This window comes from Leptopilina heterotoma, unplaced genomic scaffold (genome assembly GCF_015476425.1).
Source record: "Leptopilina heterotoma isolate Lh14 unplaced genomic scaffold, ASM1547642v1 Lhet_206, whole genome shotgun sequence".
NCBI classification, from domain to species: domain Eukaryota; kingdom Metazoa; phylum Arthropoda; class Insecta; order Hymenoptera; family Figitidae; genus Leptopilina; species Leptopilina heterotoma.
The window spans coordinates 18,472-41,669 of NW_025110922.1; the positions used below are offsets into that span (position 1 = coordinate 18,472).

General features: G+C 24.3%; 1 protein-coding gene across 1 annotated transcript; it reads right to left on the reverse strand.

Moving 5' to 3' along the window:
* Positions 1 to 384: 384 nt before the first annotated feature.
* Positions 385 to 20,193, reverse strand: LOC122501239 (RNA-binding protein 5-like). Its single transcript, XM_043610561.1, has 8 exons — positions 19,943 to 20,193; positions 16,496 to 17,102; positions 16,318 to 16,387; positions 11,766 to 11,839; positions 9,043 to 9,156; positions 5,643 to 6,378; positions 5,061 to 5,224; positions 385 to 2,072 (listed from the first exon to the last, which is right to left on the reverse strand). The coding sequence occupies exons 2-8, from the start codon at positions 17,075 to 17,077 to the stop codon at positions 1,101 to 1,103; spliced, it is 2,712 nt and encodes a 903-aa protein (XP_043466496.1). The 5' UTR covers positions 17,078 to 17,102; positions 19,943 to 20,193; the 3' UTR covers positions 385 to 1,100.
* Between the last annotated feature and the right edge of the window lie 3,005 nt (positions 20,194 to 23,198).

The following is a 23,198-nucleotide window of genomic DNA, read 5'->3' on the forward strand; positions in this document are numbered from 1 at the left end:
GTATTGAAAGAAATTAAATTCCTCTAAAGAATTGTATTATTTATGAAAATAATGAAATTCTTGCTAAAAAATTTCTTAAAGTTTTTGAAAATTAATAAACAATAATATTTAATTATGCACTTAATAAATGAATTCTTTAAATTTGAATCTGTAATCATTCAAAAATTGACGTTTATTCTTGAAAATATAAAATTTTTAAATTACAAAATAATAATAATAATAATAATTTATCTTAAAAAATTTTTAAATTGTAATAAGAAAAGACTAGAAATATTATAAAAGAGAAATATGATATTAAAATTTGAGAAAATGTTCCAAATTTATAAGCCAAGAAACGAGACCAAATCTAATTTTAAAGGAAAATTAACACTCAAAGTCAACAAATTTTCATTGGCTTTAACATTTTATTTGATGCTTCCCATCACTCAATTACATAAATTCAGCCCCGATTAAAAAAGAAGAAAGTGAATTTACACTTTTGCAATGGCCGCTTTAACATACATTGCAAACTAACAATAGTTCGCAAATTTCGTAATAAAAAAATATTCAAAAAATTATACAGCTTCAAAATAGTATGTAAAAGACTATATGTGAAAACCTGCGCATATTTCTTCAAATAATACAAAGTATTCTTAAATTCATATTAAGTGAGAACAAAAAAATTACATATCCAACAATTGATTTCTTAAATTTACATAAAAAAAATTATACGCCAAAAAAAAGAAAATAATTCTATGTACACTGTGTTTATGACATTATTTGGAGTTTTGAAACTTACTCTAAAAACAAAAAAATATCAAAGTAAATATACTTTATAATTACATTTACCTGACGATTTTTGAAATACTGTACATGCTCGTTTAGAATGATTTCGCAACATAATTTGATTTTAGAAGCAATGATGTATATCCAGGCATCTTTAAAACATTTTCCCTATGAAACATATTTGATAAATCGAAAAAAATGTGTAAAATAAAATCAATTTTTTTGCTGGATAAAATCCATTTTCAATCTATAGATATACAAGGATAGAAAATTGTTGATCAGATGCTTGTTGAAGGAATATAAAATTGCAAATTCCAAAAAAAGAAAAGAAAATCTTACGTATCGGATAATTCTTGATAGCGAGCGTACATCATTTTTTTGACGCAATCCTTGTATGTGTCACCAGGCAAGGCATTGTAGGAAGAACTTTTCGCTCCTAATCCAGCAGTAGGTACTCGACGCTCCGTTTCAATAATACTTGTTCTTCCCTGATTTGATTTTCCCAAACCCATTCCTTCGCTCCAACCCATTTTTTGCAACAATTTATTACCAACATTATCCGATCCAATTCCAGCTCGCGTTGGCTCCTCGTAGGAAACACTAATTTCCTCTACTCTCGTTTTCAAAAATTTCTCCTTCAATTTATTCGGTTGCGGTGGTTCTGGTTCGCCGTATTTTGCCCTTCTCTCCTTTGCCCTGTCGCGATATTTATTATTTCTCTGCTGAGGATCATTTGGATCTAGGCCACGAACTTTGTACCATTGCTCGAGATTTTGTTTGTGAAGCTCTGACAATTGTTGATGTCGCACCAAACCTTCTTTACTGGGAAATTGACGTTTGCAAAGTAGGCAGGCAATTTTAATCCAATCGGTGTGCTGTTTATCTTCCTGTTGAACGTCTTCGATTTCCTCCTCGGTGTCACTACCGCCACCGTAAGCGGCGACAAGTCCATTATTCTTCGCTTGCTCCTCCTCATCGAGATAAACGGTGGATAAATTCTTCTTCTCTAGAATTGCATAACCAGCATCTGCAGCACCACTGCCGGAACCTTGTTGTCCATCCGGTCCCACGTACTCCGAACTCCAATTACTTTTCGCATTTTCTTTCTTTTGATTCAATGTCTTTGCCCAGCGCTCCATATCCTTTGCTATCTTCTTTGCGACCTTCACTTTATCTTGTTTTGTTTCCTTCTTTTTACTCTCATCATCTTTCAGTAAATCTTGCGATGCATTTGGATTTGTCGTTGGCTCTGCTCCAATCACAACTGTCGATGGAGTTACAGCTGGTCCAATTTGAGTCGGTGATGTCTGTAAATTTATTAAAATGCATTGCATCAGAAAACTGATAAAATATCATCAAGACCTTGGGTCCATTAAATCTTTCTAATCTGGAGATTTTTATTCTCACAGGCTTCGAATATAGTTGTAATTTTTAGAAGTAATTAAATTTCAGAAGAAATTTAAATTTTTTAAATTTTATTTCCTGTCAAAAAATAAGTATTTAAATATTTATCTAGCAAAAATTATTCAAGTTTTGAATTTACTTTAAAATCTTCCTTTTCACTGATTTCTAAATTCAATAATTGAATTAAGAAATCAGTGAAACCTCAGGAAGATTCAAAATTCCTATAATTTTGTTAGATAAATATGTAAATACTTACTTTTTCACAGGAAATAAAATATTACAAAATTTTTATTTAAAAACTTTTGAAATTTAATTTTACTTCTAAAAATTACAACTGTATCACTTTCAACCTTTAATACTTTTCTACAATTCTTAATGAAACTTCTTCTTCAAATCAATTGTTTTTCATAATTTTGAGAAAATTCTTCAAGAGTTTAATTTTATTTAAAAAATAAAATTTACTCATTAGCTAAAATCAGATTTGTTTTCAATTCAATTTTACGAAATTTCTATTATTCGAAAGCTTCTTAATTAAATGATATATTTTCAAAAATTCAATTAATTTTAATTAAAATTACTTAAAATTCAAATTTTTAAAAATTTTAATTTGAGACATTTCGAAATTTTTTTTTTTGAAAACTTTTACTGTAACTCTTCCAATATTCAATTATTATACAGAATTTTCAACTGAAATTCTTCTCTAAATTCATTAATTTTAATAAATTTTAGAAACTTATTCCAGAATTCATGAATTTAAATAGAAAAATTCAATTTTTTATAATAATTGTAACTGACACTCTTCCTGCTTTTTTAATTTGTTAAGATAAATTATAGAAAAACTTTAACCAAAAATATTGAAAATAATAAAATTGACTTTGTAAAAAACTATATTAAAAAAATTCTAAAAAATTCTAAAAAATAATGAAGTTTTGAAGAATTTTAATTACAAATATGAAAATACATGATTTCTCCAAAATTTTAATAGTAAATCTACAAAAAAGTGAATTTTTAAAAACTTCAATTTACTTTTCGGAAGAAAATTGAATTTTTAAAAAATTTTAATTTACTTTTCGGAAAAAAATTGAATTTTAAAAAGTTATGATAAAAAAATCCAAGAATTAGTTTATTTTAAATATTCTAATTTAAAAAACTAATCAATTTTCCCAGGAATTTTAATAAATTATTAAATGAAATTTTATTAAATTATAAAGTTGTTAATTATTCAATTTTGTTTTTACTTTTCATTGCAATTAAAATTTTTAGAATATATTCATATCAATAAAAATGTGGATTACAAAATTATCAAAATAATAAATTTCTCCAAAATTTTAATAATTCTAAAAATTAGATTTAAAAAATGTCATTAAACAATTTACTTTTTTCAAAAAACATATTAATATAATGTTATAAAATTAATTTTCATTTGAAAATTTTTCATTCAAATTTTTGAAAATTCGATTATTTTTATTTAAAATTCTTCAGAATTTGATTGTCAAAAATTTTAATTAAATCCTTATAATAATCAATTATTTTCAATAAAATTTGTATTTAAAATTCTTCAAAATTTGATTGTCAAAAATTTTAATTAAATACTTATGGGGCATTCCATTTCAAATCGTTCCACCGACAAAAAACAATCGCAAGGAGAGCGATTTTCTAATAAATATAATTATTTAAAAATTTAATTATTTGTAACATATTATACACTGAATCGAAAGAGAATTTCATGAACTTTATAATGCTATTTTTATTTTTTAAAATTTTTCTCAATTTCGTAGAGAAATTCCTGTTTGAAAGTTTAAACTCTTAATATCTCAAAACACCCCCCCGTCGATTTTTATCAAAATTATATGAAAATAAAGCTTAACTTTTCTAGTTTCCATTCCCGTATAATATATTATGGACATTTAATGGGATTAATAGAAAAGAAATTGTTTAAAAAATGTGTTTTTGAAAAATTTGACAACAACTTCGTGCCATTTGTCAAATTTTTCAAAAACACATTTTTTAAACAATTTTTTTTCTATTAATCCCATTAAATGTCCATAATATATTATACGGGAATGGAAACTAGAAAAGTTAAGCTTTATTTTCATATAATTTTGATAAAAATCGACGGGGGGGTGTTTTGAGATATTAAGAGTTTAAACTTTCAAACAGGAATTTTTCTACGAAATTGAGAAAAATTTTAAAAAATAAAAATAGCATTATAAAGTTCATGAAATTCTCTTTCGATTCAGTGTATAATATGTTACAAATAATTAAATTTTTAAATAATTATATTTATTAGAAAATCGCTCTCCTTGCGATTGTTTTTTGTCGGTAGAACGATTTGAAATGGAATGCCTCTTATAATAATCATTTATTTTCAAAAAAATTGTTCAAGAATTTAATTATTTAAAAACTTTTGAATTACATATTTTGAAAATTTAATTATCTTAAACTATTCTTTTTTTATAGTAATTTTTAAAATATTTAAACAGAACAAAAATTTCGTTCATTTAAACGTTCAAAACTTTGGGAAAATTATGTCTTCTTCAAATTAAAATGTTTACAATAATTTTTCATCTCATATAGAAAATTAATTATAAAGTTACTAAATGTTAAAGTTAAGTTTTTAATTTTATTACAATCAATATTAGCGAAACTATTTTTAATGAACAATATTTGGTTCATTTGAACATTCAAAACTTGTAGATGATGAAACGAAACGAGTTGTATTTTATTCTAAAAAAAGTCGCATTTTGTTGCAATATTTGGAAGAAGAGTCGAAAATGGTCATATGTATTTTTTTCTAAATAATTTGAAAAATGGCCCAAAACTCATACTATTTGAGACCTGTTCTCATTTTTCAAGTACAATATCATCGAGGAATGAAAATCAAATTTTACCTTAGCTGGTAGATACTGCATCGAATCAGCATCCCAGTAGAGAAATTGTTGTGTATGACTGTTGTAGTAATATTGTGAATTAGGATCGTAGTACAAGCCGGTACTTGGATCGTAATAATATCCCGAAGACTCGTCATAGTGATACGTACTGATGTCAGGAACAGCTGGAACAAAATTTCCTCTTAGTTCAAATTGTTGTTTTTCTAATTTTTGATTAAATAAAAATACAAAGACTAAATTATTACTAAATTTACAACATTTATAATCAGAAAAAAATTTATATTTTTCACAAAGAAAATAATATTTATTTATAAAAATTTATTTTTTGTTTATAAATGTTTCTTTTGGAAATATTGAATAAAGAAAATTTGCAAAAAAGTTTTCATACAAGATTACAGAAATTTGCCTAGAAAAATAATTTTCTCTCTTAAATTTTCAATGAAAGTTCTTTTAATTTTCTTTGATTATAAAACGCTTCGAACTTCAAAATAAATTTTAATTTATTTTTTATTTTTAATTTAATCTTTTTAACGCAGTAGCGTTATCAAAAAGTAAGTATTCTTGACAAGTGAAAAAGCTTACAGTAAGTCTTGCCATCCGTAGAAGGCACTCTCCCAGAAGTAGAACTACTAGAAGCTGCCGTCGACGATCTCCCCTTCGTCTCATCCGAATCGCCCAATTTTCTCGAGGCCTGAAGTTGCTGAATAGCCGACTGTGCAACAGCTGCCGCAGCATTCACACGATCAGTCTGACTCATCGACGGCAATGTAATCGCACTGCCCTGAGTTATTTGATTCTGATAATATTGAGTGTAATATTGAAGAAAATGTGCCTTCTGCGCCGGTGTTTTTGCATATAAATTTGCACTGTACTCGGCGAGTTTAGCCACATCGTCCAATGTGTAACTGTGATTTTGTGCGTCACTCGGCTTCCAGAGACTCGTACTATTCACCTGATGAAGTTTGCAATAAGTAATCTCAACATTTCTCCCGTCGACAACCAATCCCTGTTTCGTTAGGGCCGTATGAAGGTACATTGCGTCGACGACGTTCGCCATTTCCAAGTAACAAACTCCCCTCGATGTATTTGTTAGTGTGTCTCTTCCAATTCGAATGCTGCGAATTGGCATCGATGAAAGATTCGTCATTGCCTGAAGGACTGAGTCCTCGGTTGTCAGGACATCCAAACCCCGAAGGAGAACAGTATTCGTTGGATGAGAGCTGATCTCATCGCTGCCTTCGCCACCTTCCTCGCTCTCGGCTCTCGATGCCGAGCACTTGAAGCACGTCTCCCGACGTTTGAAATTATGAGCTCCACACTGTAAAATTAATTCCCGTCATTAGAAACGAAAAACGAATGGAAAATTATATTCGATTTCTTAAAGACAATTATTTGATTTTCATTTGAATTAATTGATTTTATTTGAAAACAATTTCTCCCAAATTTTTGTTTTAAAACTTCATTAAACAAAATTCAGGCTAAACTCCGCAACGTTTTTAAAAACGAAAAATCGAAAATGATTTTTCTTTAATTAAAAAAAAATATCTATTGAAAACTTAAAATTTGATTCTGTATTTTCCTAATTTCAGTCGAAAATATTCACTATTTTCATATCCTGGTGATAACTTCAATTCTAAATTTGGGTGGCCACAAGATTGACTTTATCAATTTCCCTGACATTTTACTGACATAACCCTGAATTTTTATTTAAATTCTTCTAAAATATAATTGTGCTTAAAAAAATATTTTTAAAGTAAAAAATAAAATTCTTTTAAATATAGAATTTATTTCAATTAAATTTCACAAAATTTCCAAATTCCAATTAATGGGAAAATTAATTAATTTTTTTCAAATTTAATTTAGTTTTTCCCTGATTTTTCCTTGGTCTCAAGAAAAAATTTTGACATTTTTAATATTATTGTAAAACATGAAGAAATCGATGTTCATTTCTTCATGTTTTCTAATAATTAAAGATGATGCAGTGAAAAATTAATTATTTAATATTATAAGAACAATTATTGTTACTGTAACTCATTCACAATTGTTTTCATAATTTCAATTTAATTATTACTTTCTAGAATTTAAAAAAAGCAATTCTACAGAATTAAGAATTATTAGTTAATAGTATGAAAAATTCAAATATTCAAAGATTTTAATTTGAAAAAATTTCAATTGAAATTGAAATATTAAAATTTTTAATTATTTCTAAAAATTTGTGCTATAATTCTGTTAATATTAAATTATTATCGAAAATATTAACAGAAATTCAATTTCAAATCAATTCTTATTAGGAATTTTTCTGATAATTAAATTATTTAAATTCAATTATTATTTTCTAGAATTTACAAAAAAAAACAATTCTACAGAATTGAGAAACATTTGAAAAATAATGCGAATAACAAAAATTGATAGAATAATTGATTCTTTCTTAAAATTGAATTCTTATAAAGAATTTTATCAAAATTATTGAAAACAATTGACTTTTTTCAAAGAACTTTAATAAAATTTTTTAAAATCATATCTTTTAAAGAATTATTTTAAAGTAGTAAAAAAATGCACTCAAAATTGTATTAAAAATAATTGAAATCCTGCGAAGAATTTTATTATTTATGATATGATAATTTAATTGAATTTTTGCAACGATATTTATTAAAAATTTTTTAAATAATTGAATTCCTGTGAGAAATTTTATTATTTGTTAAAATAATTGAATTCTTGTGAAGAATTTTACTTATATTTTTAAAAACTGAGTTTTTTTGAAGAATTTTTTATATAAAATTTTGAAGATAATTGATTTCGTAAAAAAAATTGTCTTATTTATAAAAATAATTAAATCCCTGGAAAAAATTCTCTTATCCTTTCTTAAAAAAGACATGGAGTGGAAAGGTCGAATGTATCGAAAAGTATCGAAGTAAAGAATGGGCAATGAGAATGTAAAATCTTAATAGAAGGGTGTTTTTAAAATTGTTTGTACATGTGAAGGTGGCGCTGCAGTCGTATGTTATTTAAAAAGAGCGCGAATATATAAATTTTATTTTTGTTAAGAGAAAGTACACATAACAAATCTTATTTTGCATTGTCAAAAAAAACGTCAACATTTCAAATATAAATAAGCAAATTATTAACTGAAAAAATTTGAATATTATTATTAATGAAATAATGGACTTGGACAATGGAAATATAAAAAATAGCACCGTAGACGGCCGCTTGCGGCCGTCGGAGGAGCTAGTTTAGGAAAATAATTAAATTCCTGCGAAAAATTCTCTTATTTATGAAAATAATTGAATTCTTGCAAAAAATTCTCTTATTTTTGAAAATAATTAAATTCTTGAGAAAAACTCTTATTTTTGTAAATAATTGAATTCTTGAAAAAAATTCTCTTACTTATGAGAATAATTAATTTCTTGCAAAAAATTCTCTTATTTATGAAAAGAATTAAAATTTTTCGAAGAATTTTATTAAAATTTAAAAGAATAATTGAATTATTTGGAATAATTTAATTAAAATTGTATGAAAAATACTTGAATTGCTTTTAATTAATTAATTTTTTGCGGAGAATATTGTATTAAAATTTCTAAAAAATAATTTAATTCTTTTGAAAAATTTTATAAAAATAGTAGGTATTAAAAATAATTGAATTTCAACGAAAAAAACTCCTTATTTGTGAAAATAAGTATTCAATAAGTATTTAAAAACTTGGGAAAAATTTACTTAAAATTTTTGAAGTATTTGAATCGTTTCTAGGATTTTTATTAAAATTTTTAAAAACAATTTTTTATTTTAACTATTGGCATATTTAAATTATTATTAAGTTATTTTTGAAAATAATTAAATTTTTTTTAAATTCTCAATAAAAAGAAAAAAGGAGCTTAAAAAAAATTAATCCTTACTTAAAAACATTGCGGACTTCAGCCTCATTGAAAAAAAAATTTTTTTTTACTGTAATTTAATTGTTTAAAGTACATATTTTGAAAAGACTCACTTTAACGCAATGCCAATCTTGCGTATTCTTGGTGGGTGGTTTATCCACATGGCCGTCTTTTGGAATACTGTACTGCATGAGTGCACGATATTGATCTTGAAGCATCAGCACTCCCTGAAACAGATGATTTCAGTGTTATCCTGTCCAGTGTCATTCTTAATCTCTAATTTTTTCCCATACTCTTGCATCTCGATGAGGAATTTATATATATATTTTTTCTACTTCATAGCTTTCTGCTCAAAGCGAACAGTAAAGCAAATTTTAAATGAAAAAACCAACCCCATAGAAATATCAATAATAATAATAATTTGTGATTTAAAAAAATGTGTAGCAAAATTTACGAAATCTTTAATTTTTAATGTTTATTAAAATTTCATATGCAAACACAAAAAGAAAAAATTTCTCAATCCCCGCAAAGTATTTCTTTTTTTTTTTTACTATTACAACTAAATACAACATAAATTGCTGACAAAAGTTGTAGAGCAATTTTTTTTGTTTTAAAGCGGATATGAAAATGCATGACAATAGGATGGTTCAATATTTTTTTTTTCGAAACAATATTAATTATTTTACTGTCATACTCTTTGTATATTGTATTTAGAATTTAAATATTTATGTTGAATCTAAATTCATTTCTGAGTCTCCCAAATAACGTTTTTGCAGAGAAACAATTTTTGTCGTTTGGAAAAAAATTTGACGAAACAAAACAAGAATTGTTAATTTTTAATCAATGCCAATTTCATTTAGTTTATTCAGTGCTGCCACAAAAATTTAATTTTTTATTTTCCTGACCTTTTACTGACTTCTAAATTCAATTATTTGAAAATTCTAAAGTTTCGTTCAATAATTATTTAAATGTTTTTTATTTTTCCACGAGAATTAAAATTTAGAAAATTTCAACTTCAAACCTTCAGAAATTTAATTATTTAACTAATTTTAAAACTTAACCAAAATTCAACTATTTTCTAGAATTATTTATTAAAATTCTTTTCTAAAGCAATTATTTTTTAATAATTTTAACAACATTTTCTTGAGAATTTAATTATTAAAAACAAGAAAAGTTCACTTAAAAACGTCTAAAATTCAATTGTTTTTAATTTCAATCATTTTCTAGAATTTTTAACGAAAATTCTTCTTTTAATTAATTATTTTTAATAATTTTCCAGCAGTTCTTTAAGAATTCAATTATTTAAATAAAAAAATTGAATTTTTTAATAATAATTGTAACTGTAACTCTTAAAAATCACAAAAAATAAGTATTTTTAAATCAATAATATAATGAAATTTTGCAAAAAATAAATTATTTTTCTCGAAAAATGTTTGAATATAATTTTTTGAAGCTAATTTTCATTTGATGATTTTTCATTACAATTTTTGAGAATTCAATTATTTCCAGAATTTTCTCTGGAAATTCCTTGAAATTTCATTATCAAAACTTTTATAGAAATAATTAAAATAATCAATTATTTTCAATAAAACTTTTCAAAAATTCAAGTATTTAAAATTTTTTTATTTTCTATTTCTTTGATCTTTCCCTGATTTCTAAATTAAATAATTCAAAACGGTAATAACTTTTTAAAATAATTATTTAAATACTTTTTTCACAGGAATGACAATTTTTATAATTTTAGTTTTGAACCGTTTCAAATTTAATTATCTATAAAAATAACAACTTTGTTTTTGGACATTTTAATAAACAAATTAATTTTCTAAAGAATTTTAATTAAAATTATTTTAGTGATTATTTTTTTCAATGTTTTAATAATGATTCTAAAAAATTTTCCGAAATATGTAACAAAATACATAGAAAATAATTGAATTCCTGCGAAAATTTTATTATTTGTGAAAATAATTGATATCTTGCAAAGAATTTTATTAATATTTTGAAAATTGAGTTTTTTTGAAAACTTTTTTATGAAAATTTTGAAAATAATTGATTGTCTGCGAAGAATTCTCTTACTTATGAAAATATATAATTGAATTTTTTCGAAGAATTTTATTAAAATTTTAAAAAAAAAGAGTTTTTTTGAAGAATTATTTATGGAAAATTTAGAAAATAATTGAATTCCTGAAAAAATTCTCTTATTTATGAAAATAATTGAATTTTTGCATAAGATTCTTTTATTTATGCAAATAATTAATTTTTTTTGGGAATTTTATTAAAAATTAAAAAAATAATTAAATTATTTGAAGTAATTTAATTGAAATTCCATTAAAAATAATTAAATTCTAGTAAGAAATTTTATTTATAAAAAAATTTAATTTTTTCGAGCAATTTTATAAAAAGTCATACTATTCCAGGCCTGTTACTACCTTATTCAAATTTTTTTTCCACCATAAATAAATTTGCAAAAAAAGACATAGAAATCAAAACAGAAAAATATTTTGAACCATCCTACAGAGAGCAATAAATTTGTTTCTTTCAAATGTAATGTTGCAATTAAAAATAGCAAAAAACATGAACAAATTTTTCTAAGAAAAAAAAAAGATTGATCTAAATGGAAAAAATTGAAAAAAAAAAAGAATGTCAAGTGTGATGTGTGCGGGGATTTGAAGATAAATGAATAATTAGGAATGATATATTGAAGTAGCCTTTAATAGGTGAACAGCCATGGCCATTGTGAAGGGCCAGTGGGCTGCGTTACCGTGCCCATGCCGCCACGGGGCGTTGTTGGCACGCGTGCAACGCATCGGTTGGGTATCTGGATTGAACTTCTTTCTACCTGTTTCATCTCCATCCACCGTGCGGCCTCCTGAGTCGCGTTAAACTCGACGAAAGCGAAACCTCGCGAAGCACCTATACAGAGCAAATACACACATATCCAAAGTTAATCCACGTTTATTGCCTGGGAGACTCTGAGAGGGCAGGCAATCACAGCACCAACCATTGACAGATTCAGTTTCGAACGAAGCGTTCCTTCTTTTCGGCACTTGTTTTTCTTTCCCGGTTAATCCTATTTGTTTTGCAGTACTAAGCCACGTTAAAAAAAAATCTCTCTCTCGATTCAACGATCGACTTTAACGTTTTTAACAATTGGCTAAAAATTAGTATTCTAAAACTTATTTCCGATTTATTTTCAAAAAGAAAATTTGTATTCCCAATGTTCAGGCCTTGGATCGACTTTAAGACACAAAAAAAGTCACTTTAGTCGATTAAAGATACAAAAAAAGTCGTTTATTTAATTCAGTATTGCAACAAAAATTTTATCTTGCAACTGTAATTATTGTCCACGTTTTTTTTAAAGTTATTGTTATTTATAATATTTTAAACAAATTATAATAAAGAAACTCTTAAAATATTTGTAAACAAAATTATTTTTAAATAATTTTTTAAAGATAGTCTGTCAATTATATATATACAAATAAAAAATTTCCAAACAATTGAATTTTGGTAAAATCTTTTAAAAATAATAACAATTAGACAAAATCTTTTTAAAACAATTGAATTTTGGTAAAATCGTTTAAAAATAATTGAAATTTGACAAAATCTTTTAACAATAATTGAATTTTTGAAAAATGTAAAATAAATAATCAAATTTTTGAAGAATTTTAATTATAAATATAAACATGATTTTTCATTTAATTTTAATAAGAATCTAAAGAAGTAAATTTAAAAACAATTTAATTTACTTTGTTAGAAGATAAGTAAATCTTAAAAAATTATGATAAAACAAATCTAAGAATTAGTTTTTTAAAAATATTCTAATGTAATTTTTAGAAAATAATTGAATTTCTTAAAAGAATTTTTGTTTAATTTATGAAAAAAACAAAGTAATTTTTTGAACAATTTTAATTAAAAATTTCCACAATGATTGTTTTCTCCAAAATGATAAAAATTATTCTGAAAAATTTTCATGTTTTTTGAAAATATTGAAAATAATAGAATTTTAAAAATTTATAATAAAAAAAATTCTAAGAATTACTTTTTAAAAAAAAATTTTAATATTAGTGCGATTCCATGAGATATTTCAGCTTTTTCGGAGTAAGTAAACCAATTGCAATGAAACTTAGGAATTTCAATCTACACATAAAAAGAAACATTTTCACCAAATATTACGTCAAAATATTCAGTAGTTTTTGAAATGTCAAAATTTTGGAAAAATTTTGAAATCGTTATATCTTCTTTTCATTTTAACCAAATCACTTAATTCTTTTTGGAAAAAATTCAGCATAAAAAAACGAAAAATTTTGTTATATTATGTTTATAAAAAATTTTTATAAACAAAAAAGTTATTAAATAATAATTGAATAACTTTCGCACGACTAAACGAAATTGAATGAGGCAAACACTAAACAAATCTTCGCTCTGGTTTTTTTAAGATTCCGAAAAAAACATGGTACATCACGAAACATTTCTATACAATATTTTAATATTTTTGTTCACTTTTAAGCGTAAACATTAGAAGTTTCTGCTACTGTACGTGAAAATTCAGGTGCGCGCGCAGACCTCTCTCTCTGAAACCGGAAATTCGTAGATGATTAGAAAGAGAGGTCTGCGCGCGCACCTGAATTTTCACGTAAAGTAGCAGAAACTTCTAATGTTTACGCTTAAAAGTGAACAAAAATATTAAAATATTGTATAGAAATGTTTCGTGATGTACCATGTTTTTTTCGGAATCTTAAAAAAACCAGAGCGAAGATTTGTTTAGTGTTTGCCTCATTCAATTTCGTTTAGTCGTGCAAAAGTTATTCAATTATTATTTAATAACTTTTTTGTTTATAAAAATTTTTTATAAACATAATATAACAAAATTTTTCGTTTTTTTATGCTGAATTTTTTCCAAAAAGAATTAAGTGATTTGGTTAAGATGGAAAGAAGATATAACGATTTCAAAATTTTTCCAAAATTTTGACATCTCAAAAACTACTGAATATTTTGACGTAATATTTGATGAAAATGTTTCTTTTTATGTGTAGATTGAAATTCCTAAGTTTCATTGCAATTGGTTTACTTACTCCGAAAAAGCTGAAATCTCCCATGGAATCGCACATTATTTTATAGAAGCTAGTTTTTATTAATTTACATTTTCATAAATTTACACTTGAAGATTTTTCATTAAATTGTTTTGAGAATTCAATTTTATTTTCACAAAATTTGCAATTAAATTTCTTCAAAAGTTGATTTTAAAAAATTGTAATAATAATACTTGAAAAAAATCAATTATTTTCAATTAAATTTTACAAAATTTCAATTATTCCAAATCTTTTTAATTGTATATTTCAGACTTCGCACTCGATAATTAATTTTAAGAAAGTAGCAAAAAGTTACTTTCAAACTAAAAAAAGTAGTAAAAAGTAGCTATCGAAAAATTAAACATGACGACCAAAAAAACATTTTACCAAAAAAATATTTACTTCTTTTTTATTCTGCTAATAAATTGAATCCCTGCAACGAATTTTATTATTCATTAAAGAATTTAAATATTTATAAAAATAATTTCATTCTTGTGAAGGATTTTATTAAAATTTTTACAAAAAAAATGTTTAAATAATTGAATTCTGTTTGGAAATTTTATGAAAATAGTAGATATTGAAAATCATTGGACTGCGAAAAGTTTTTAAAAATAATTAAATTTTACAAAGGGGCCGTACACATAATACGTCACGCGATTTTTGACCATTTTAGACCCCCCCTCCCCCCATGTCACACACTGTCCCATATATTAGCGCCATTTTTTCTATAGGTCGTCACAAATGTCTTGACCCCCCCCTCCCCCTGATCGCGTGACGTATTATGTGTACGGCCCCAAAGATGTCTATTAAAATTTTTGAGAATAATTTAATGTCTGTGTGGATTTTTATTAAATTTCGTTTAAAAATTTCTAAAAAGAATTTTATTATACATAAAAATAATTGAATTCTTGCGAACGATTTTATTAGAATTTTTTAAAATAATTGAATTTCCAAGAAAAAATTCATTACTTTTAAAAATAATTGAATTCTTGTGATGAATATTGTTATTTATAAAAATAATTGAATTTTGCAAAGAAATTTCTAAAAATGCCTCAAAATAATTGAATTTTCGGGAATAATTTTGTTATTTATCGATATAATTGAATTCTTGGGAAGAATTTTATTAAAATCTGAAAGAATAATTGAATTACTTCAAAAAAATATAATTAAAATTCTATTTAAAATAATTGATTTCTTTTGAACAATTTTAGTAAAATATTTGAAAATAATTGAATTCCTGTGAAAAATTTTAATATTTTTGTAAATAATTGAATTCTTCCAAAGAATTTTAAAAAAAACCTTTTTTTAAATAATTGACTTTTTCGAGGAATTGAAATCAAATTTTTAAGAATAATTACATTTTTTGAGCAATTCCTGTAAAATTGTATTAAAAATAATAGAAATCTGGCGATGAATTTTTTTTTTTATGAAAATAATTGAACAGTTGCAAAGAATTTTATTAAAATTTTCAAAAATAATTGAATTCCTGAGAAGAATTTTATTATTTATGAGAAGAATTGAATTATTGCGAAAAATGTTATTAAAATGTTTAATAGGAATTGAATTTATGTGCAAAATTTTATAAACATTGTTTTAAATAATTAATTTTTTAGAAATATAATAAATATTATGAACATTTTATTTTAAAATAATTGAATTCTTGTGCAAAACTTTATTTGTGAAAATAATTGAATGTTTCGATTAATTAATTTTACATAGTATTAAAAATAATTTAAATTCTTCGATGAGTTTTGTTATTTTTATGAAAATAATTGAAGCAGGTTTTAGTATATGAGTGCAAAGCCTGATATTTTGAAAATCTAATTAGAAAAATTATACAAAAATAATTTTTGAAAGATTTGTCTATAATTATTTTCCACACTAGAAAAATCGAAATAATTTGCAATTTATACTAAAAATGTGGTATTTTGTTGTAGTATTTGGAAGGAAAGTCGAAAAAGTCGCAATTTTTTAAAATAAGTCGAAAAGAAGTCACATTTTTGGAAAATAGTCTAAAAAAAAGTCACAAAATCCGAGGCCTGAATGTTAGAAAAAATTCTCTAAAAAGAAAACATCTTTACAGTAAAAAGTTTGGAATACAAATATTGGATAAACTTACCCTGTACGATAAACTTACCTGAGAACATGTAATGTATGTTTGACGATACATTCATGTTAAAGAGTACAGGATTAGTTTTTAAAATTTAGAAATATACGCACGGACAAATGAACACGATGATATTTCAAGAGGAAAAGAAACGGTAAATGATGCCGATGAAAAAAAGAACAATTAAGGTGGAAAGTGTAAATGAAGATATTTACCTGTATCCTTTTTCCTGATGAGCCTGATGTCCTTGGGCATGAGACCACAGTTGAGGATGTCTTGCCGCACCTGTGATACACACATTCAAGTATAGTGATAATACAGATTTTAGACATCCGTACGCAAACTCACGCTTGGCCTCAAAGTTATTGGGGCCATTTTAAGTTGACAACCTACGTCATTTTCAGTAATATGTTGAGCGAGACCACGAATCATAATGGTGTTGTTGGGAGATTGCGATTTGTAGTGAACGCCCTCCAACGATGACCCATAGGCACGATGATCATGCTCATAGTCAGTTTGTTCACGACCATGCTCATCGTCACGATCACGATCTCGATCATCCCTTTTACCCCGACGATCCCTCTCCCTATCGCGATCCCTGTCTCTGCGTGAACGTTCACGATCTCGATCACGGTCACGATCACGATCTCGTTCCCTCTCAACTGAATCGCCGCGATCCCTTTGTCGCGATGTGTATCTGTCGTCTCTGTCTCGATAACTACGATCACGATCCTCTCGGCTTCTGTCACGTCGGTCACGGGAGCGTTCACGTTCACGGTCTCTGTCACGACTCCGATGACTCCTATAGTCTGGACTACGATGATCGCGATCTCTGTGATCAATGTCACGATGCTCTATATATTCGGGTGATCGATTATTTCCATATTCATTGCGATAATCATTATACTCTGAATTATGTGTCCTTCTCTCTGGACCGTAACCTGGTTCCCAGGGATCAATATTGTTGCCGTACATCTTGTTTGATCATATGTCACGAAACCTAGAAAAAAAATTCATTGTTAGTTCCAGTTTTCACATCTTATCCACAAGTTTTGAACGTTCAAATAAAAGGAAATATTTAACAGTTTAAAAATATTATCAGGGTTGACACAAAAATTTATTTTTGTTTTTTCCTTATTTTTTTTTAATCTCCAGACAAAATTTTGACTTTTTTTTAATATTATTGTAAAACATAAAGAAATCGCTGACATCGATTTCTTCATGTTTTCTAATAATTAAAGATTATCGAGTGATAAATTAATTATTTAATATTATAAGAATATTGTTACCATAACTTTTTCATAATTTTGAAATTTAAATTCATTTATTACTTTCTAGAACTTTCAAAAAAAATTAATTCTACATAATTGAGAATTGTTAGTTGTTAATAGTATAAAAAATTAAAATATTAAAAGATTTTAATTTGAAACCATTTTAAAATTCAATTATTACTAAAAATTTGTGCTACAATTCTGTTAATATTCAATTATTATCTAAAATTTTAACTGAAATTAATTTTTAAATCAATATTTATTAGAAAATTCTACGAGAAGACAATTATTTGAAAACGAATATAAAAAAAACTCATATAAAGAATTTTATTAACATTTTTGAAAACAATTTACTTTTTTCGAAGAATTTTAATAAAATTTTTTAAAATCATATCTTTTAATGAATTTATTTAAAGTAGTAAAAAAATCCACTTAAAATTGAATTAAAAATAATTAAAATTCTGCGAAGAATTTGATATTTTCTTTAAATAATTGAATTCCTGTGAAAAATTTTATTATTTGTCAAAATAATTGAATTCTTACGAAGCATTTTATTAACATTTTTGAAAATAGTTGAATTACATACAATTAAATTAAAAAATATAATTGAAATCCAGCGAAGAATTTTAATATTTGTGAAAATAAATGAATTTTCGGGAAGAATTTTATTATTTATGAAAATAAATGAATTCTTGATAAAAATTTAATTAAAATAGTTGAAAATAATAAAAAAATTTTGAATAATTTTATGAAAATTTTAAAGAATAATTGAATTAGAATTGTATTAACATTTTTTTTAAATAATTGAATTTTGAAAAAGAATTTTATTATTTATAAATATAACTGAATTTTTGACGAGAATTCTTTTTAATTTTTGAACAGATTCGATTTTTTTGGAAAAATTGTATTATTTATGAAAATAATTAAATTCCTAGGAAAAATTTTCTTAAAATATTTGAAAATAATCGAATTTTTTTGAAGAATTTTATGAAAATTTTAAAGAATTGAATTAAAATTATTGAAAATATTTAAATTTTAACGAAGAAATTCATTATTTGTAAAAATAATTGAATCTCTGTAAAAAATAATTTTATTTATGAAAATAATTGAATTAGTGTGAAAAAATTTATAAAAAAAAATTTGTAAATAATTGAATTCCTGTGAAATTTAAAAAAATAATTGAAATTTTGCCAGTAATTTTACTAAAACTTTTTCAAATAATTGAATTTCGGAAAAGAATTTGATTATTTATAAAGATAATTGAATTTTTGACGAGAATTCTTTTAAATTTTTGAACAGAATTGAATTTCTGCGAAGAATTTAATTATTTATGAAAATAATTAAATTCCGGTGAAAATTTTAAAAATAATTGAAATTTTGCCAGGAATTTTATTAAAATTCTTGAAAATAATTTAATTTTGGACAAGAATTTTCTTATTTATAAATATAATTGAATTTTTGACGAGTTTTTTTTTAAATTTTTGAACAGAATTGAATTTCTGCAAAGAATTTTATAATATTCAATTAATTTTGAAATTTTTAAGTAAATTTATTTATTGAATAATTTTTAAGTAATAATTTGTTGACAGTTCTTTAAGAATTAAATAATTTACAATAAATTATTGTCCAAAATAGAAGAAATTTAAAGTTTTGTATTAAAATTCTTGATAATTCCAAAATTTTCAAGACACAAAAATTCAGAACTTTGTTATGGATTCTATAAAAATTAAATTTTTTCCTGTACTTTTAATAAAATTCACTGACTTTCCCTTGATTTTCCTGACCAATTCTATTTTCTCAGACTTTCCTCTGATTTCCCTGACCTGTGACAACGTTGAACGTTCAGAACTTCCGGGACATATTATTACAATAAAGAAGTTCTCTTTGATATTCATACTTCAAGTATTGTAATTTTTGCCAAAGGATAAAAAAACAATCGGTAAAAACAGATAATTGCAAAATAAAACCATTCTCGTCTAAACATTCCACTCAACCTTGTTTTATAACTATTACAGTTTTTTTTATCAGAAACTGATAATCACTTTTTTACCTGACCCAGTGTTACAATCGTTATAATCATTGAATATCGATTTCTATTACTCCAAAAGTTATAAACCACTAAATATTACATTTTCGTTGAATAGAAAATTTAAGTTTAAAAAAGTCCTTGCTAATTCCTCGCTTTAACTATTCTTTTTTCAAAACGTCATTGATAATGAAAAATGATCCTCAAGATCAGCACTTAACCGTAAAGATAAGGTTAACGACAAAAATTCTCTACTATGACTGTATACAACCTTCTACATGTATATACAAGACAAATTTATTGATCCTACATATATACGAAGCCACATTTTCGACTGACTATCGGACCGCAATGGCGAAGCAATAATGTAAAAAAATGTCAAATTTCAACTAATGCTTTCACAATTACTTTCATACAAAAAGAAGACGAATAAAATTCCCGAGACACACAATCAAAAAAAGAGTTTCTAGTCATATAATCCAAACACCCACTATTGGAAAATAATAACAAAAAATAATTTATTTTAAAAAAGAAATCTGTTACCTCAGGGCACAATGGCACCAGGCGTCTTCTCCGACTATTCACAATTTTTATTCGATACGTTATCACCGCTAATAGAAAAAAAACTTCACAAATTAATACGATCGATTATTAAAGCACCATTAATTGATTGACTTTTACAGGAAACTGAAAAAGAATATTGCAATACTTTGACGTAATTACGTTTTATTTCTCCTTGTAAATTATCACGGAATACTTCTCCAAATGTAAAATGGCGTCTTTGACCGCGTTCTGCTTTGGCGTGGCGGGATTTGAAGAGTGGGGGAAGAGAGCGTGCAGTGTTGCCAATTTCTAAACGGCGCGGTCTATTTGAATCTGGAACTGAAAAAGTTGACCTATTTTCACAAATAAATTTGATTTCTAAAAGAAATTTTCTACTTTCCAGAATAATTATTGAGTTATTTGATTTAATCACATTCAGTGTTCGTAAACATTGGGTTTAAAGTTTTATTTTGCAATTTAATTAGATTGGATTGAAAATTGCGCCTGGTGAAAGGCAACCGGTTATGCGTGACAATACTAAACCTGACTTTTCACAGGGAGTCTATTATCGAATTACTTGTTTGTTTTGAAATCAGAAAGAATATATTTATAAATTAATATTACTCTTATTATTATTATTCTTTTTATTATTATTATTACTACTGTTGTTATTAATATTATTCTACATAATTAATAAGACAATTAATGAGAGACTGAAAACAACTTTTATTGAAATTATAACTTTGAGAATTTTGAGAGAATGTTTTTTTGCTTGTGTGGGCGAATTGTCTGAATGGCCAACTGCCAAAATAAATTCACGCAAAGGGAGGGAAAAAAATGTCGAACAAGTTGCGATAATAAGGGGAAAATGACAGAATGAATTCTATTGGCTTAGACAGATTTTTGTCTAATTGGACACAAACAATTTCCTGGATAAATAGGAAAATTTATCTTTTACAGGATATGATACAATATATCTCAGAATATATTCTCTCGGTAATTCATTTAAAGAAGCCCATTTATTAGTCATACAATAAATATTATAATTAATTTTAAGTGAATTTGGAAAATTAATAAGATTTAAAATGGTGGTAATTAATTAATTTTATAATATTTTGCATGTTTTTATTTTCAATTGAAAAATGTCGTTTTGTTATTTGCAATTATGTAATTTTTCATTATTTTTATTTGAATATTATTTTATTAATTTATTATTTTATTAATTAATTTATTAATTTATTAATTTATTAAATTTATTCGATCTCAATTCAATTTACTTAATTTATTGATAAACGGAAAGTGCCCTTTACTTATTTTTAATAATTATTTAATTTTTCTTTTATTCGAATTTGTATATTTTTATTTTTTTATACTAATTTTAATTATTCATAGTGTAATTATAATGCAACTGTCAATTATATAATTTTTAATAATACACACCTAGAAAAAAGTTTTTGTCTATTTTAAGAATTAATTTGCTTTGACTTATTTCTTTGATTGAAAATTAATTTTTCTTTGATTCAAAAAAAAGTTTATTTGATACAAAGAAAATTTAATTGATTCAAAAACAATAATTTATTTATTTCAATGAAATTTTTCTTTTTAAATTAAAGAATTATTTCTTTGAAATAAATATATTTTCCTATATATATATATATATATATATATATATATATATATATATATATATATCAGTGATAAAGTTACTTTCATCTCTAAAGAACAAATTTCTTAAATATTCCAAAAAAATTTGTTTAAATCAAGAAAAGTTTGTTTAAATTAAAAAAATTTTGTTGAGTCAAAGAAAAATTTTTTTCCTAATAAAAAACCCTCTTTTTGTTTGAAAGAAACATTTATTTTGAATGAATCAAAACGAGTCTATAAAAAATACTGATTTTCTTTAAATTAAATAAAAAGTTTTTTCTAGATTCAAGTATAATTAATAAATTATTTATGTTTTGTGTGTAAAATATTGAAATTGTCAACAGTTTTTGTTGATAAATGTGAATTTTGTATTTTTTGCAAACAAACATGCAAATTTACAAATAAACCTGCGTTTATTACCAAGAAGCAATGCCTTGGACATGTAAACAAAATTTTTCTGCAAATAATAAATTCGGTAAATAATAGTATCATTTTAATAAAATAGTGTAGAATATTTTAGGAAATTGAAAATAAAATATCAAAGTTAAAACTATATACTTATACTTTAATAAATTCTTTGAATTTCAAAATTTGTATTTTTAACGTCAAAAAAAATAATTTCACGTAGGAATAATTTTTATATTTTTTTTAAATTTAATTCAAAATTAATCTTATTTCGTTTTAATAATTAATCAGTCTATACATAATTTGCGATAATTCACATTTACTTCAATATGATTTAAAATACTTTACGCTATTTTTAGTGTACAATTTCTTGACTTCAATGTAGGTACAGTTTCCAAATAATTTGAATTATTTTTCAAAAATAATAATGCAGATGAATATTTTTCTGTATACGTAATTTCAGTATTTTTGAAAAATTTTTCTAAAAAATTGATAGATTTTAAAATCTAGTTGTAATTTTGTAGTAAATATGTTTTTGTGTATCTAAAAAAAATTAACTAATGAAAAAATTGATTTTTACAATTTTTGAAGAATTTTTTTTAACATTGTTTTTAGGCTGAAAATGCTAAAAAATATCATTTTTATCTTTTCGATTTTTTATATTATTTAAATTCACTTGCTTATTTCTCTATAACTAATTTCAAATAAAATTTTTTTTAAACAAAAAATATAAAATATGGAAAAATTAATTTAAAAAATAAAAATTTTAAATTAATTTTTAAAAATTTTTTCTATTTTAAAATGTTTAACAAGAATTATTTTCACTTATAGTTCCAGAGTATTGTCAAAATGTTAAAAAATTTAATTTATAAAAAAAATTTTTTAAGATTGTTTACTGTAATAAAATTAAAAAAATCGAGTTGCATTTCGACAGGTTTCACTGTAAAATAAATTAAATAACAATGGTATTTTTTAGCATTTTCAACCTAAAAACAATGTTTAAAAAAAAATGCTTCAAAATTATTGTAAATCAGTTTCTCCATTCGGCAATTTTTTTGTAGATACAAAAAATATATTTTCCACAAAATTACTCTCTAAATCTGAATATGTGAAAATTCACATATTTGTACGTTATAAGTCGTCTTCTCGATCAATAAGTGCATATACACTTATAATAAGTGAAATTTCACTCAGAATAAGTGAAAAA

Excerpts from the sequence above, each read along its gene's own strand:
- LOC122501239 (XM_043610561.1), bottom strand. The coding sequence starts at position 17,077 with ATGTACGGCAACAATATTGATCCCTGGGAACCAGGTTACGGTCCAGAG. Across the intron at positions 11,840-16,317 it reads CATCAGGAAAAAGGATACAG|GTGCTTCGCGAGGTTTCGCT; the intron begins GTAAATATCTTC and ends TGCTCTGTATAG. Across the intron at positions 5,225-5,642 it reads TACGGATGGCAAGACTTACT|CTGTTCCTGACATCAGTACG; the intron begins GTAAGCTTTTTC and ends ATTTTGTTCCAG.